The sequence below is a fragment of the Argentina anserina genome, chromosome 4, assembly GCF_933775445.1.
Source record: "Argentina anserina chromosome 4, drPotAnse1.1, whole genome shotgun sequence".
NCBI lineage: Eukaryota > Viridiplantae > Streptophyta > Magnoliopsida > Rosales > Rosaceae > Argentina > Argentina anserina.
The window spans coordinates 15795020-15812351 of record NC_065875.1 but is presented as its reverse complement, the minus strand read 5'-3'; the positions used below and the strand labels follow the sequence as shown (position 1 = coordinate 15812351).

Genomic DNA, 17332 nt, shown 5'->3' with positions numbered 1-17332 from the left:
AATCAGATCATCCATATAATATACAGAAAGAAACTCTAGATATCTGATATCTTTTTCTTTGAGTGAGATATCAATTTCAAGTTCAGTGTCAAAGTCACTGAATGGGTAAGTTCACAATCCCACGAATTGACCAATTTGAGTTGGGCGCTTTAACCATCTTTCGCTATAAAAATGTAACTCTAAAAGCATAAAACATTTCATAAAAATAAATCCTCTCTTCGAGGACTAACAACATGTTTTTTTTCATTTTCATTTCTTAGTTCATTTCTTTAATGTTGGTCTCCTAAAAAAAAAGGACATTTGTGACTAGATAATTTTGACTTTAATCTATGCCTAGAACTAAAAAATAAATTGATTATCAAGTCACTTCCACTTAATCAAAATAAGTGGAGATATGTACACACATTTTTTTTTTGAATAATCAGTTTGCATATTAGTTCAATACTATTATGATATTATAGTTTATGATATTATAGAGGTTTGACACACACATTAGTAAGCATGATACGCGCAGGCAATCGGCACAGCGTGTTGGATCTTGGCACCATCATAGTCCGTCTAGACGGCAGCTATGATGTGGACAAGGTGCCAGACATCGTTAATGCTCAGGCCAACTTATGGAGTACACATAGGCGTTCTATCGGTTTGCTCAGAGTATGCACCCTCTAGAAAACTCCTACCCAGATGACTTCAACCATTTCATGGAGATGCATGGAAGTGTATATTTTGATCATAGATGAAAATATTGAGCTTGAAATGGATGACATTGTCCCAAATGATGTTCTCTTGCAAAAAAGAAAAAAAACCGCTATAATGACATCCTCAGATGTCGTTCGACTCGATGTTAATTTTGAAACATAGTGAGAAGAGTGCTGCTATATACACCAATATATTTTACAAAAAATTAAAAGCTGAACCGTGTCCAATGTCAATCTTCTTCTGTCAGATTATACTAGTGAATAAATCACCTGGACCTTTCATATACAAAAGGTCAAGCTCTATGAAATTCCAAAACACAATGCTGAGATACCTCCCCCGACATCGTAGTGAGCCAACTAACTACTGATCAATGCAACAGCTCTTCCCGGTGCCGCCGATTCCGTGTACAATTGCAGCAATAGAATGCCAATGCCTTAGCCTATCTAGAAAAAAAACTAATGGATACTTGCCACTAGAATTTCACGAGCTCGGACAACGGGAAGCGAATCCAATGTGTCAACATAGGAAGCACGGAAACGTGCCTTCACTCATGTTTCCCGCTTCCGAAGCGGAACCACTCCGGAAACGCGACGGGAATGTCCGGAAACGCACGGAAACGTGTTTCCAGAAAATGTGTTTTGGAAACGCGTGGAAACGCGGTGGAAACACGAGTTTCCGAATTGGAAACGCGATTTTCCAAAAAAATAAAAGTTTTTTATGTTTTATTTTTTAAATGAAGGGCTAGACCTACTTTCGTCGAGTCAAATGACTTATTTCGACATATTTTTGACCTCCCGCCGAGTCGCCGACCCTCCTTCTCTTTTGTTGATACCTAGATCTCTCATTATATTTGTATTATTTCGAATGTTGAATACCAAGTTATTTGAGATTTTGAGTTAATTAAACTAAAAATTTGTTATTATATTTATTTTTTATATAATATATATATATATATATATTTTTTTATTATTTCAACGTTTCTAAAACGTACCCGCTTCCTAAAATTTTTGAAAAACACACTTCCGGGTTTCCAAACGTTTCGCTTCCACGTACCCGTACCGGATTCCGTGCAACCTAGGTGTCAACCGCACCATCAAAATCAAGTTGCATTTCAATTTCACCACAAGCAAATCATATAATACAAACCAAATTGCTGAGCAAAACAAGATTTAAGGAGTATTAACAATTCGTTACCTGAGGAGGCAATTTCTCCATGGCTAGAAAAACCCTAATTTGGAGCTCTGTGAAATCAGCTATGTTATTTTCTAGGTTTTGAAAGCGCGCAAGTTCGACTAGAGTGGTGGGAGGCAAATGATCACGTATGTGCAGGTGCATTATATGTCAATAAGAGCTTATAGCAATGTGAAACGTCATTAAAATAAAATAGTAATTTTTTACCACCTTAATATCACCGCTACATTTTTACCCCGATTGACTCTTACTACCTCTTCATCTTGTAGAACCCATTAGTCTTTGGACGCGTCACCGCAGATTGATAGCGCACCCCTATACCCTAAACCGGCTAATTCTCTGTCCTCATTTGTAACGGAAAGTAATACTTTGTCCAATCTTAGTCTCTTGGTTAAACCCTATTTTGAGATATTTGAATTGCGCTTTGATTGTTGGTTTGTTTTTTGCTTGTTATCTTGTAGTTTAGGGTTCAAGAGTTGAACTAATCAAAAATTAGATTAGATGTCTTATCATGACATGTCTGAATTCAAAGTTATCCTTAGTAAAACTCTTACCTCTACTACTTTGTTGCAAATTGTTAAAAATTAATGATACGTGGGTTTGCAAGAGCTTCAGTTCAACAGAGATCTTATCATCTTCATATTGGGAGATCACACAATAAATAGTTTTTTTTATATTTTAGTTGTTGACTTATGATTTGTGTGCTTAGAAAAAATCTAACATGAAGACACATTGGATGTAATTAGAATTACTAGTCTCATTAGTTATTACACATTGGATGCAATTTCTATTTATTTTTTATAAGGAAAAAAATAAAAAGTGTATAAAAAGTGAAAAATTACCGTATCCTATAGTGGTGAGTGGGATGAGAGTTATTCAACAATTATCTTCATTTTCTAAGTTTTAGTTATTAGTTATCATTTTTCAATTTACCATAATATCCTCTGTATATATTAAAATCTGTTTAAATTTAACTAATAATTAAAGACTATTTATGTTATTTCACACTACCTTTCATATGGATCCCATCATTTGGTATGGTTTTTTATCAACTTTTGGGGTTTTAGCATTTTGCACACAAGTCACAAATCTCATTTCAAACAAATCCAAACAGAGAGCAGGTTCTGGGTTTCACTCCCACACCACACTCAAAAAAGACCAAAGCTTTCGAGTTTCGACTCTCCCAAACTCACAGAGCTCTCCAACATGGAAGTCCCCAAAGACCAAATCGCAACTCTCATGGAACACGGCCTCCACACCTCGGCCCAAATCCTCGTAACTCCCACTCTTCCAACTCCCAACTTCAACTTCCTCAATCTTCATTCCTAATCAAACAAGTTCTGGGTTTTGTCTCAATAGGGTTGCTTTCTGGTTTCCTCCCCAGCTGCCAATGCCGACGTCACTCCCCAACTCAAAGCTGAGAGCTTGGTGCTTCTTGCAGACTCTTTGTTTCGGGATAGAGAGTTTCGTAGAGCTATTGTAAGTAATCCATTTCCAAACTTTAACTGAGGATCATATGTTTCATGTACTCATTTGTCTTTGTCTTTGTGTTGTGTTGGTGACAGCATACATACAAGCAAGCATTGCAGTTTTGCAAGACTATTTCCAAGACAAATCCAACATCAACCCGGAGTTCGTTGACTTCGAATCGGTCTTCTTCTCCGAGTGTTTTTAACCTTTCAGGAATTAATGAGGATGAGGTGGCCCGGTTTTCGTCCTAATAGTAATTTGATCAATGTAGTGTTTCCTTTTTGACATTAGCTACTTATTTCGAAAGTTTGTGTTGCTATTATATGACAGGTGAAGTTCAAGATTGCATCTTGTCATTCTGCGCTTAGTGAGTACGGAGCAGCCCTTGCTGAGGTAATTACTGACTCAGACATACATTGTTTCTTTTTGTATTGGGATGGGATTTTATGGACTTTCGTCGCGGTGGGATTAATACACTTGGTGAATTTGCAGATAGATAATATTCCAGGCAAAATGAGGAGCTTGCAAATGAATTTGTTGATGGGGAAACTCTTTCGGTATTCTAGACAGAATCGTTCTGCTGTTTCTTGTTTCAAAGAATGTCTAAGGTTTGCCAATCACATTGTTCATGTCATCACTTGTTGTTCTCTATTTACGTAGTTGGTTTTTCTGTCGTTGGTGTGAACCGTAAATTGGTGTCTTTTGACAGGTCTTGCCCTTATGTCTTTGATGCTATCATAGCTTTAGCAGAATTAGGAGTTTCTGCTAAGGACATTACTTCCTTGATTCCGCAGGTTTGTTTGTTAATACATGATGGTAGTTACATTTTACTGATCAAATACATTTAGCATGTCTAGAGTCTTCTTACATTTTCGTTACTGGGTATCTAGGAAAAAAAACAATTCATAAAGAAACTGCATTGCCTCCTGCCGTAGTAGTGAAGAGTTGCAGGCTCTATTTGTGACATAAAACATATTGGGCCATGATGCCTCCACTTACTCGTATAGATCTTTTTTATTGTTACTTGGATAAAAATTAATTATGATACTTGTCACCACAGTTTATTTCAATATATGACTGAAGTTTATTACAAGATAAAGATGTTGAATAAAATATACTCTACATTGAATAATGACTGATCTCTATGAATTTGAATGGTTTAGGGCTTAATTATCTGGCATCAGATGCTGGTTAGTTATAGTTATAGTTCCCTGGGCTATTAGTCTGTGCTCCAATAAAACCAAAATTATTGGTGTCCTTCTCTGACATACTTCAATTATGTTTGTTGAATGTTAATTTCAGACTCCTAATAGAAGTGGAAGGTCTTCATTTGAGCAATTGGACTCGAGTCGTTGGCTGCAAGTAAGTACCAGTTCAGGAAGCAGACATCAAGTCTAAGTTATCACGTTGGATCCCTTGTAGGAACTACCCGTAATGACGAAGTTGCAAAATGAATCTCTTTATCGTCCTCTTTATTTTCCAGCATTTTTTCATGGCTTCATAAGCATATGAATAGTCCCTATTTCTACAAATAACTACTAGGTTTGTTTGGATAAAAAGATACGGAAAACATAATGATTTATTTAGTTTTTATAAACAACAAATTTAAAGAAAAACAATATAGTCATGGTATCTTGGTCATCATGGTTTCTTCATTGTCTGCTGGCCTATGCCAATGGTCTTTCATGCATGATGATATATACATGTGCATTCTGCAACTTGGCTTGCCCTCACTTTATATCTCAGAACCGACCAGCTATATATATTTTGTAAACAATGGAAAGAAGGGGGAACCCTTGTTGCTCCTACATATGGTTATGCTTTTTTTTCTTTTTCTTTTTTTTCCCATTGCAGCGCTATGTTGAGGCTCAGTGTTCCATCGCTTGTAATGATTACAAAGGTAAAGCAGCACATTATCTACTTTAGCTATAGTTGTGTACATGTTTGTGGAAATATGAGAACAAATGCATTCTCATGATAAAGAAATTCGTGAGCCATATGGAGTCACATCTCTTCTTTCACAATTCGCATATTATCCATCAACCATCTTGTTAGTGTGCTTTTTATTTGTTTACTCCTAATTTCCTCAGGTAAAAATTAAGTGGATTTTTCAAAAATAAGACTGAGATTATTATTGTTGATTGCATGGTCTATACTTTGTTCACATTAGTTTTAATTACATGTTGTATGGTGTGCTAGAATAAGCAAGAAGCCCTTTATACCAATTTGCAGTTGCCTTTCATAATCTCTGAATAATATATGTACTGTTCTGTTGTTCTGCACAGTAAGTTGGTGAGTAATATTTCAAGATTTGATCCGTACAATCTATTAAAGATCTATATCCTCATTCTGGTTGCAGGTGGTCTGGAACACTTTACAGATCTTTTGCAACGTTTCCCTAATAACTTACACTTGTTACTTGAAATTGCAAAGGTTAGCTGTTTGGGGTTTTTGCTATGCTAAGAGGTATTGAGGTGTCTACATGTTTTGCTTCATAAGTGAAAATTATATGATACTTATGATGTACCGATTGATCAATTATGTTTATCTTGATCCTTTTTTTATGATGGTGTGAGCAGGCTTTTCATATTAGTCTTTAATTTGTGTTGTAATGAGTTCCTTGATCATACAACTCTTTGCATCTATTAAGTTTTGATTCTTATATAAATCTTGTAGTTGCTCTCTATTGAGTATAAACTGAAACAAACTTGAGTAGCACTCATATCTGTGCTCCTACAGTCCTACTAATAAATCTTTTATGCCTTGAGAGACTTTGGAAAGAAAGGAAATATACGGCAAGTTTTTGGCACATTCTATGAGCACAAGTTACGAGAGATATGTAGTTAACTACGTAATATATACCTATATTTATTTGATATGAAAGATTGATACTCTCACTTGACGGTATAGTAAAGACACTACCATTTACTTGGCATGACTGTGTATGTAGGTTTCTATTTTGACCACTTGGGCTAAAATTCTTTTATCTTATTGTCTTAGTTGTTATTATGTACTTGCAAGCAAGTAAAATAAATACTGATACTCTTTCTACATGTGAATGTGAAGGTTGAAGCTATTGTTGGGAAAAATGATGAGGCATTAATGAACTTTGAAAAGGTAATTAAACAATATTATGGTAATGCTATTGTTAAAGACTTAAAGTGCAGAGATGTGCACTCATCCCCACACTAACTCACATTCTCTCTGGCTTATATTATTTACAGGCTCGATCAATTGATCCATATGTTGTGACATACATGGATGAGTATGCAATGCTTCTAAAGATAAAGTCTGACTTCTCAAAGTTAAACAAATTAGTGCATGATTTATTGATCACTGATTCTACAAGTCCAGAAGTTTTTGTGGCCTTATCTGTGCTTTGGGAACGAAAAGACGAGAGAGGAGCTTTATCGTATGCTGAGAAGGTCAGTTTGTCAAAATTGAGTAAGCTTTCTCTGAATTGTTTCTTTTTCTAATATATCTCATAAGCTCCCATTTTAATTATTATCAGAGCATACGAATTGATGAGAGGCATATACCAGGTTATATAATGAAGGTATTGATATTTGATAGGCTGATATTTATAAAGTATGCAAATTAGTACCTAATTTCTTTCTTCTTGCCTCTTCTCAAATAAATGTTCATTCATAAATATCAGGGTAACCTGCTGTTATCAATGAAGCGAGCAGAAGCAGCTGTAATTGCCTTCAGGGCAGCTCAAGAGTTGAGACCTGATATTCGTTCATATCAAGGTAGGATTTGTAACACTCTCATGACATTCATCTTAGAAACCATTCCCTTGTACACATTTGATGCAATCTTGTTTCCGAAGAACAAAGTATGTAACTGTGGAGGATAATTTTCTAGAATTCAATTATGATTTCAGGTTTGGTTCAATCTTATCTAGCTCTCTCTAAAATTAAGGAGGCTTTATATGCTTCAAGGGAGGCTATGAAGGCCATGCCTCAATCCGCAAAGGCTCTAAAATTAGTAGGGGATGTACATGCGAGTAACTCTGGGGGCAGGGAGAAGGTAAACCTTATGTATATCATTTCAGCATGAGCGAAATTTGTTTTTGAGTTTGTCTATTAAATTCAACCTAATAACTTTGAAACAGGCAAAAAAGTTCTATGAGTCTGCCCTTAGGCTGGAACCTGGTTATCTTGGAGCTGCATTAGCTCTGGCTGAGCTTCATGTTACTGAAGGCCGTAACGGTGATGCTGTGTCTCTGCTAGAGCGATATCTGAAGGATTGGGCCGATGACTCTCTACATGTCAAGCTTGCTCAAGTATTTGCTGCAACAAATATGCTGCAAGATGCACTATCACATTTTCAAGCTGCATTGAGGTAAAAAGATATATCAATTATCTGGATTCACCTTCTTTCTGCTAAGACTTAATATCTGCATTTTTCACTCAAGTCTGGATATGTGCTACAGTGTGTTGTATCTGCCATGGAAATTTAGTGCCCCCCAAAAATTTCATTTTAGGGTTAAATGTTCTGAAGAATAACTGAAGTAATCGAAATAGTTTAAAGCCGACTATTGAAATATGTAATCATAAGAGATTTTCCTGAGATATAACACTCTTCGACATGTCTTAATATTGCTGCTGTATTTCAAGGTGGTGATACAAACCATGACATTGACACAGATTTTTTATTAATATTATTATTATTGTTTTATACCCACTCCACCCAATCCCAGATGCCCATGGTGTTAGTTAGGCTAGCTAATCAACAGGCTAAGGCTCACCTGTAGTCCACTGTTACATAATAAAAGCAAGGTCATTGAATATCTTTAGGAGGTTCTGATCACCATGAATGTTTTGGTAAATATAATGTCGTGGCTTAATCATAATTCATAAATGACTGAAAGATGCTCATAAAATTGATGACTGCAGGATAAATGCACAGAATGAAGCTGCAAAGAAAGGTTTAGAGCGGTTAGAGAAACAAATGAAGGTATGTCTTTTTTTTTATACTTTTCTACTTGATATTTGATAATGCTTTCTGTTTAATGTTGTTAAAAATACATTGATCCAATAGTATATTTAAATTCAGTAATATCTTTTTCATCAAGTAAATTCCACACCTAAAACTAGTGATAATGGCTATGGACTTAATTACTAAAACAAGGCAATTCAGCAAGATCTGTTTCATTATATCGTTCTTTGTCAAGGGGGTCGATCCTGATGCAACTGAAGAAGATGAAGATAACGAGGTTGATGATGCTGATGGAGACCAAGATGAGACTGAACTTTTATAGCTTTTAACAAGTATCTGAAGACACTGGTTTCAAAGAATGCCATGATCACAGGGGGCTGCCATGCTGCAACGAAATTGAGATCCCAAGAAAGGAAGTCTGTTCCAGCTTTTGGCTGTGTTCAGACGAGTATCCAAAATTATGTGTATAAATGTGAAATGAAGCCACGAGAAGATAGCATTCAAATAGAGATGGAGCAGGAGTCTGGCTGCAAAGTGCCAAATCTTCATGGCCCAGAAAATTCGTCATGCATCCTCCCTATATTCCATTTCTCTGTTGATTCTTAAGAACATTATTTATGGTTATCATGTTGTATTATCTTTGTGATCTCAACTTTAACAAGCTTAGCTACTTGTGTTTGCATTATCGTCAGCTGTTCCCATACAGGCTGTTACATCTCTGGATTGCTGTTGTTGGAATTTACTCCTGTGCTAAATGGGTAGATTGAGTTCAACCTTCTTCTTCATGTGTTTTTAGTTTTTGGAGTCAATAAGACATTTCACTAAAGCACCAGGGCCGAAGTACAAGCAGAAAAAATCGAGAAAGCAAAGGAAATAACAGAACTACGAATAAAAGCAGCAGCAACAGCTGCAAAACAAAGCTTCTTAGCGTTGGGGTGTTCTGGAGAAGGGGTGGGAGCGGTTGATTGTCACGTTGAAGAGTTGACAACACAAAGAGGCTAGGGGTTTGTTTATCTACTCTTGCTTTCTTGGTATAAACGACTTGCTTTGGCAGCGGCATCCACCGAACTGTTTATTTTTATTTTTAGAAGAATATCCACTGAACTGTTAGCTTGATGGGGAGTCTAAAACTCGAAATGATTACTGAACTGAGATTTAAACCTGAGGATGTCTTCCATGAACGGGTGTAGTCTCCAATTCCCACCATCATTTTGGTGATTAACAATCTCCAAGTCCTTGCAAGCTACATAGCACGGAAGCTTGCCTTGATGACCGATTCCCACTTCGGAAGCGGAAGCGCGGGGAAGCGCGATTCCAGAAAAGGAGGGTTTGGGAACGTGGCGCAAGCGTTGGTTTCCAAACTGGAAGCGCGGTGGAAGCGTTGGTTTCGTAATTGGAAGCGCGGCGGAAGCGTTAACTTCCAAATTGGAAGCGCGATTCCTTCCCTTCCTCTATTTCATCAATTAATGTCTTGAGTCTCTTCTTGTCGTCTCATCTTCTTTCAATTTCTTCAAGCGGTTAAAGATGAATAGCATAAATTGATCTAATGTGTCAGAGAAAAGAGAAAGAGCTGGGGAGAGATATGAAGAAAATCTAGACGAGACAGAGAGAAGACGAACATTTTTTATATTCAATTTCATCTAGTGATGTCTATTTGACTTGCACGTGCCCAATACTTTCACACTATACTGGACATTCTTTTGTTTGAATTTTAAAATGAAGCTTTAATATTGCTATAACCAAGGATAATCATGGTTTAGAAAACAAGTTATTAATAATTATCAAGTTAGTTTAAAACTGGATAAAATAATTAAAAAATAAAAGATAAAAATAGTATATAATATATATTTATTATTCTAACGCTTCCAAAACGCACCCGCTTTCTTAATTTTTGAAAAAAAAATCGCTTCCGCGTTTCCAAACGTTTCACTTTCACGTACCCGCACCCGATTCCATGCATCATAGCTTGCAAGTTACAATCACCTTCACAAGTAATTTTAGGTGTTACAGTATTACTTGAGACAACAAGTGTCCATGATTCTGGATGAATTGGTCTACTAGATATGTAAATTACAAAGGACGTCCATTTATGTTCTTAGAAAGCGAACTTACAATTACAAAATCTAGAAATCATTGCACCCAAAAAAGACCTAGAAAGAGCCCTCAAAACTTAGACAAGTCCCTTCCTCTCCATAATGCTTCCTGAGGGCTAGTGTTCTAGTTGTTAAACTTGTGCCGCTGTTATCCATAAGGTCCAGTCTATTCGAGAATCTTAGGTGCTACTGTTTGCTCAAGTACTTGAGAAAATTGACCTGGAGAGTAATATAACTCCGAATGGTACTTCGTTAGGAGTCGGAATATTAAGATTATGCCAACATAAATGGATCAAAAAGTACAGAGGCCGCTGATCAAGACACTGTTAGCCTGGAGTTTGAGGTTTGTGACTTGTAGAATGACCAAGTTGAACTGTCGACTCCTACTAAAATTGTGAATCGAGTTCTATATTCCACTTTGGTTTCAAGCTTGTGGCATAGATGTCTAAGATCACGTCACTATTTGGGCGTTTGCTGTCCTCCCCAAGCTAAAGTCATTTTGAATGGCTTCTTAAGCAAGAAATTTACTCACTAACCTCAAAAAGTTATAAGGGAAGTTGGAATTCTGATCCAGTCGTGCTCTAATTTCTCTGGTAAACAAGCCATCGATTTTACATCATAGAACTTAATACCAAACCTGGGGTTATCAGGGCTATAAGGTGTTGTCTTGTCGAAATAGAATTGCTTTCAACTTGGAATGGCAAGGCTGGCTTCTAATAACCTTCATTGCACTAAGTGTCTCCATGGTGTTCAATGGTGTAAGATGCTTGTCTGTAACTGCTGGTATGTGTGGGAATGGACGAACAAACAACTGTTGACCCCTCATTCAGCTACCCCTAGAATCCTACCTCAATTATCAATGCTGTTATTGATAAAGTGAAGCAGACACTCAGTCACTCTGGTAGTGTTATTGGTCTTGTTTACATAGCTTGAGGAACACCTGCGCTGATGGTTCCAGGTCTGCTCCTCTTGTTGGGGATGGCAGTTTGTTGAGCGTCGATTTATAGAAGACCAGGTTGAGCGTAGGGCAAGTGCTTGAGGCTGAGGTCTACGGCCTGATGGTAAGTGAAACTAAAGAGAAATTTGACGCCATTTATGGAAAATCACTATAAGTGGGGACTATGAAAGGAATAATTAATGACCTATAGATAGTGTATCGTTGCAAATGAGAATGAACGTGTTTTCATGTAAATGTGGAAATTAGCCTAGCATATCAACTAACATGTTTAAGTACAATGATGTCACTTATATACATGGTAGTGGTACAGAACAATAGGATCTGCATACCAATATCTCAGGTGTGCATGGGCAATTCAGCTTGCACCCTAGAAGCGCTTCAAGGTGGCTGCAAGTTTGAGGAGGGTGTTGGGCCATGGAAGCACAATGGGAGTTGTTCAACAGCTCCTTGCTCCATGCTCACTAGCTTTTTTTTGTCCTAGAATGGTTTCCTTGGTGTAGGTGCTCGATTCTCCATAGATTGTAGTCTTTGTTTAAGATGAAAAACTTCAACCTGCATACATGAAATATAGGTATGGAGCAGTTACATTAAGGATGAGTTTCATAACAGTCACATTAAGGAGAGCTTCCGAGACAGATGCAAGCATCTAATGTAAACAGCCAGCCAATTTCATCTTTTTTCAGAGCCATACCTGGAGCTGGAATGCCCTTGCTCGTTCTCCTGTGAGGACACCTCTAGTTGAATGCAGCTCCTATTGTCAAAATTCAATGACCAAATTGGTTGGTCAAAATAGATATTTCATGTAATAGAGTAATAACTTTGGCTCAAAGATGACTAGACCAAAATACAGTATTTAGAAATGAGAATACCTTCTGGGTATCATCTAAAACAGCCTTGAGGAAAGCCACATCATGCTCAAGCCTCACATTGTCAGAATGAACAATACTTGATAGGTTGTTTGCCTCTTCTTGAGCGAGTTCTACACCAGCTAGCTTGTCCTTCAGTAACTCTATCTCCTTCCCAGAGTCTGCTAACTTTTTCTCAATCTCCTGTCGGCTCTTAAGAGCAGACGATAAATTTTTCTCTGCAGCTTCTCGACCAGCCAGTGCAGCAGCCAACTGCCCTTCTAAAACCCCGTTCTTTCTTATTAGCTTCTCATAATATTGGTACATACTTGAAGGTGCTGATAGTGATCCTGGTTTACCATCACTTTCTGGATATATTGCATCGTTGTTTTCAACTGGAAAGTTCCCAAGTCCCTCGTTATGGGGATTTGAGTTTTTGGACTCAAATGCAGACATATCCTCTGAGTAAAGTCTACCTCCATGCATCTTAGTTTGTGCCGCAGAATCAGATTGACTTTTTTTCTTTTCTGAAGGCTGAAATCAACACAATATCAAATATGTCAACTAAAACACCAAGGAACAGAATGATATCAAAACTGTGAAGTCCCATTACTCCTTTCCTTTTCTCAATTCCCAATCATATATGTTTCATCTCAATACTCAAACATTGAAATTTTTTGCCTGAATATTGGATCATGAGGACAGTAAAAGTCAAGATAGTCAATAAAAAAACTTCTGCAGTTTACCTGCAAGAGAGAACTTTCATCTTCTGAACCCTTTGTCACCTTGATAGCAGTGTTGTATTCTTCGTCATTGTGAAATTGTTTCCGAAGTGATACGTTACCAGATACAGAATTTGCATCCATGAGCAAGGACTCTGACAGGGATTTTCTTCCAGAGCCATGTTGTTCAATTGCAGATGCCAGATTTTGTCTAGTTACTGAATTGACTGAGCACTGAGAAGAACCATTAGTTAGTTGACTAGCCAAGCCATTGGTTGATGGGCGTTTTCCAGGCAGCAAAGTTTCAGGTCCTTTGCTGGGAAAAGATCGACGACTCGTAGATAGTTCATTCTTTTCCATGGTTAGTACCTCAACCTGTGAGAAAACATTTTTAGTGTCATAAGGGTAAGGGACGAGGCTAACGAGAGAAACAAATCAACATTAATAGAAGAAAAAAAAGATCTCTTGAAAACCTGATTTGATGGCTCCTTTCTGGATCCCCCAAAAGCAACAAGAAAGTCCTTTTCTTTGTGCGGCACATGCTCTAGGCTGAAACCCTGATGATACAACAGAAGGAAATTGCTGAGAGTAAGCTCAAAAGCTTGAGTTCATGCCATTACAGGGAAACTGCAACCAACCACATATGCTCCCAAATATATTTGTTAAAGTGAATGTAGCACACCTTATTGGTGGTGATTGTAGATGGAGGCGATGCAATGGCCAAGGACCACTCAAGTTTTAATACATCAAATATCAGAGTCTCCGCATGTCCTGGAAAAATTAGAAAAACCAAAAGGCATAAGGCCTTCTACATCAATATTAAGCACTTTACTTGAAAAGTTTATTTCTTCTTTTGTTAAAATCTTGTACAAATATTTCCTTTCATTTTTTCTCTAGTAAAATTCACTGTTTAGAGATGACACGAAAGTGTCATGCATTATAGAAACACCCTGAAAAGTTCAACCAGGTCTTAGTCAAGAGGCTTACGTTTTTTTCTGCTTCCACCACCGACAATATACCATTTGGTTCCACATAGGACTCCACAGCAACCAGCTCTAGGTGATGGATGGAAACCTCGCTTCTTTATTCTTGACCATACCATCTGAGGAAAAAGTGCTTTGTTATATCACAAATAAGAGTTCAATGCTCATCTATAATAAGTTGACATGCTTGGAAAGTGTAAGGATGACAGAACATTCAGCTCACCGTTTCAAAGTCGAGTGAATACAAATCATTCAAAGTCTTGGATTTTGACGAGCCTCCAAAGATAAAAAGAGTCTTGTCATTATAAAGAGCTGCAACATGGTTGGACCTTGGAGATGGTCCCGTTCCTCTGCACATATATCAACATATAAAGACATATAGAATGGCATTATAAGGAAGGCTCACATTTTTATGGTCATGCGAAGAAGAAAGGTCTCAATCAAATAAGAAGCAACTATAGAAAAAGGTGAGATTGTTATACTTGGGTTCCAACAATGTCAACAAATTAAATATGGCATAGCAAAATCACTCACGTGCAATGAAGAGGAAGCCATGTCAATGTTTTTAGATCAAACATATGTAGATCATGCAGTTTCCTTCTTTTAGCATCTTCACCACCAAAAAGGATTAATACAGAACTCGCCCTGACTACAGTGTGACCAGTACGAGCAATCTGCCATGTATAAAATATTGGAAAAGACTCTGTATCATTATACTTTGATAGTCTAGTAAATGTTCATTAGGTGACTGATTGTCAATTCCAGGCAAAACAGTTAGTCAAGCATTTATTAAGGGGTGTATAGTTTGGGTGATAATGTTTTCTTTACCAATTGGTACCAGAATCAAAATTTGATCAGTCAAGTTATAATTTCTGCAACTGTACGTCTCAGTCAAAACAACAATATTGGAGAAAACAAGAGGAAGAAAAAGTACCGGTATATCACCCTTTGCTTCCATATGAGACCAGCATTCAGTCTCGGTGTCAAATGCCCAAACTACATAGATGAAAGAGTTAGAATAATCTCATAAATTCACAAGCCAGAAGTAATTACTACATAATCTCTAAAGAAGAGAATGTTTACCTGAAATTTTGTCACTCCCAGGTTCAGTCTTTCCTCCAACCATGAGTGCCTTTTTCCCCCAGGAGACCTAGATAAGAAAGAGTAGAACTTTTAAATCGTAAACCAACCTTATTCTCTTAGACCTAAGTTAAGATATGGAAACACTTTAGTCCAAGTTTACAGAGAGAAAGGGAAAAGAAACATCCTATTTATGGTACTTTCTCAAAGTTTAAGACCTAAGTTCATAGCTTTCTGGAGAAATATTAGAACTGTCAAATGGTAAACCAACCTGATTTAACCTAAGTTATGATATGGAAACCCTTTTAGTCCAAGTCTAGGAGGTAATATAATAAAATAACAACCTATTCATAGTATTTATTCAAAGCAAAACTAGCTATAGTTCCAATATCTATATGCATCTTGATATTCATGTTACTCAGACTAAGAGTATCTACTCTAGAAAAAAATGAAAACCAAACATGAGATAACTAAGATTGTACCAGTCTATGGCCCTTGCATGCAGGGATCTTTAAGGGCAGACTGCTTGGTGACAAGTAAAGCTTTGACGAAGCTGTGGTCCACGTAAAACTGTCAAAATTGAGCACCTGAAAATCGAAATAGCATCGTAGTGATTTGCAACATGAATTTGCATTGATTATCTTATAAATGCCAAGATCTGCATAATCATAAAAAAAAAAGACAAAGAATCATTATCCTACCTGTACATCATCTAGCAGTTCACTCCCAGATTCACCACCAACAACTATCATCTTATTCCCAATTACAGCAGTCGCATGCTGTTTTTGGAAAATAAAAGACAAGGGTTTAATTATCAGCAAACCGAGTCCATTTACCATATGAAGTAAATTAACAAGTAAACATCAATAAAACTTTACATTGAAGCGGGGCGTAGGCTTGTCCCCAGAAATTGATAACACCATCCAATTTTCAGAGCTCCCCATTGTTGAATTACTAATCTCAGGAGCAGAAAACGGACACTGGCAATCAAGCTCATCAGAAGGACTACTTGCTGGCGCATCAGAGTCATTCTGGAAAAATCAAAATGAGCTCAGCTCAGAGCAGGGACTCATGGAAGGTTGAAATTAGACCCATATGCAGAACAAGCTAAAAGAGCCTTACATTGGAGCTGTTATTTCGTTTGGGCTGTCTTATGGGGCTTCTAGTTCCCTGTGTAGAATCTGAGAGCTGGACTTTCAATCTAAACAGCACAATCATTACAACTCTTATCACAATCTCATTCTATGATTCCTCATCATGATTCAACCAAAAATTTCAGCTTCTCCTATACACTGATTAACTGATATTGTATAAATTACTGAAATTTACTGATACAGAAGATTGGACTCACAAAATCAATGAAGGACAGACCACATTTTCTAATTCGAATTATAAATATCTAAATAGATGAAGCTGAAAACTTTACAGCTCAAACAAGACAAACTCACCGTCCAATCTTCATCCGTTTGCGAGAAAATCCGAACATTTTGGTCAACCAACAACTTCAACTGCACCAGTGAACTCTCTGCTACCCTAAACAACCACAAACGTTAACTTCCTAAGCCTAAACCTCAAACCCAAAGTCCATAAATATCAGACACAAAGGTACATTCTTTAACATTAGAACCACAGACCCATGAATCAATTGAAGCACTAAAGTCAGAACAGCTAAAATGTTAGTGGGTAGGAGCAATTTTCCTTACCTTAAACTCAGGTGGCCGAGAAAACCAAGGAAACTGTGAAGAGTGACTGAAAGAGAGAATCACGAGCGACCCAGTTAGCAAGAGTGAGCTGGAAGCCCAAAACTGGTGCAAGTTGAAGCCGAGGTTGTCTTGTTCTGCATTGTAGGAAATTTTATCACTTTTTATGTTTAGAAATTTTCTGTACTTGTTTCACTGAAACCATAACGCGAAAAACTACTGAGACTGTAAGAAAAATAATAGATGGGAGTTATGATTTATGAATGACCGTTGGGTTAGAACTTAGAAGAGAGCTGGGTCTAAACATTCGAGGTTTATACATTTATTGCGTGCGGCAGTAGGGCCTCTGGTGGGATTTGTTTTATATGTTTAACAAGTGTTGGAAGTTGGAACCTTCTCAGTGGAAAGATCACATCACTTGTTGGCTATGAAGTATAAACCATAGTCATGCAGGGGGCCAAACTTGATTAGTCTGTGCATAGCTTTGCGCGCTAGTTTGCTACTCTTCCTCTTTCACTCTAATCTAGTTTCATTTGTCACAACTTCAACAAGAACTGGCCTGAAGAGAAGTAGAGATAGGAGCTAGGGGTATAACCATATATGATTTTGATGATTAACTAAGCTAGGATCAATATAACCACAACTCA

The 17332-nt window shown here is 37.3% G+C and overlaps 2 protein-coding genes across 2 annotated transcripts; one reads left to right on the top strand and one right to left on the bottom strand.

Moving 5' to 3' along the window:
* The first annotated feature begins 2980 nt into the window (after nt 1–2980).
* Nucleotides 2981–9019, top strand: LOC126789814 (anaphase-promoting complex subunit 7). Its single transcript, XM_050515871.1, has 17 exons — nt 2981–3165; nt 3250–3369; nt 3456–3590; nt 3691–3753; nt 3853–3968; nt 4070–4154; nt 4663–4722; nt 5215–5260; nt 5720–5793; nt 6427–6477; nt 6585–6785; nt 6872–6916; nt 7019–7112; nt 7247–7392; nt 7478–7707; nt 8262–8322; nt 8540–9019. Exons 1-17 carry the CDS (start codon nt 3097–3099, stop codon nt 8624–8626), a joined length of 1683 nt encoding a protein of 560 aa, XP_050371828.1. The 5' UTR covers nt 2981–3096; the 3' UTR covers nt 8627–9019.
* Nucleotides 9020–11520: 2501 nt separating this feature from the next.
* On the bottom strand, nt 11521–16811 carry LOC126790845 (acyl-CoA-binding domain-containing protein 6). Its single transcript, XM_050517197.1, has 17 exons — nt 16689–16811; nt 16434–16518; nt 16108–16186; nt 15864–16016; nt 15687–15764; nt 15468–15572; nt 14989–15055; nt 14840–14901; nt 14440–14579; nt 14129–14255; nt 13910–14024; nt 13605–13693; nt 13396–13479; nt 12947–13297; nt 12225–12734; nt 12047–12106; nt 11521–11907 (listed from the first exon to the last, which is right to left on the bottom strand). The coding sequence occupies exons 2-17, from the start codon at nt 16469–16471 to the stop codon at nt 11833–11835; spliced, it is 2133 nt and encodes a 710-aa protein (XP_050373154.1). The 5' UTR covers nt 16472–16518; nt 16689–16811; the 3' UTR covers nt 11521–11832.
* Between the last annotated feature and the right edge of the window lie 521 nt (nt 16812–17332).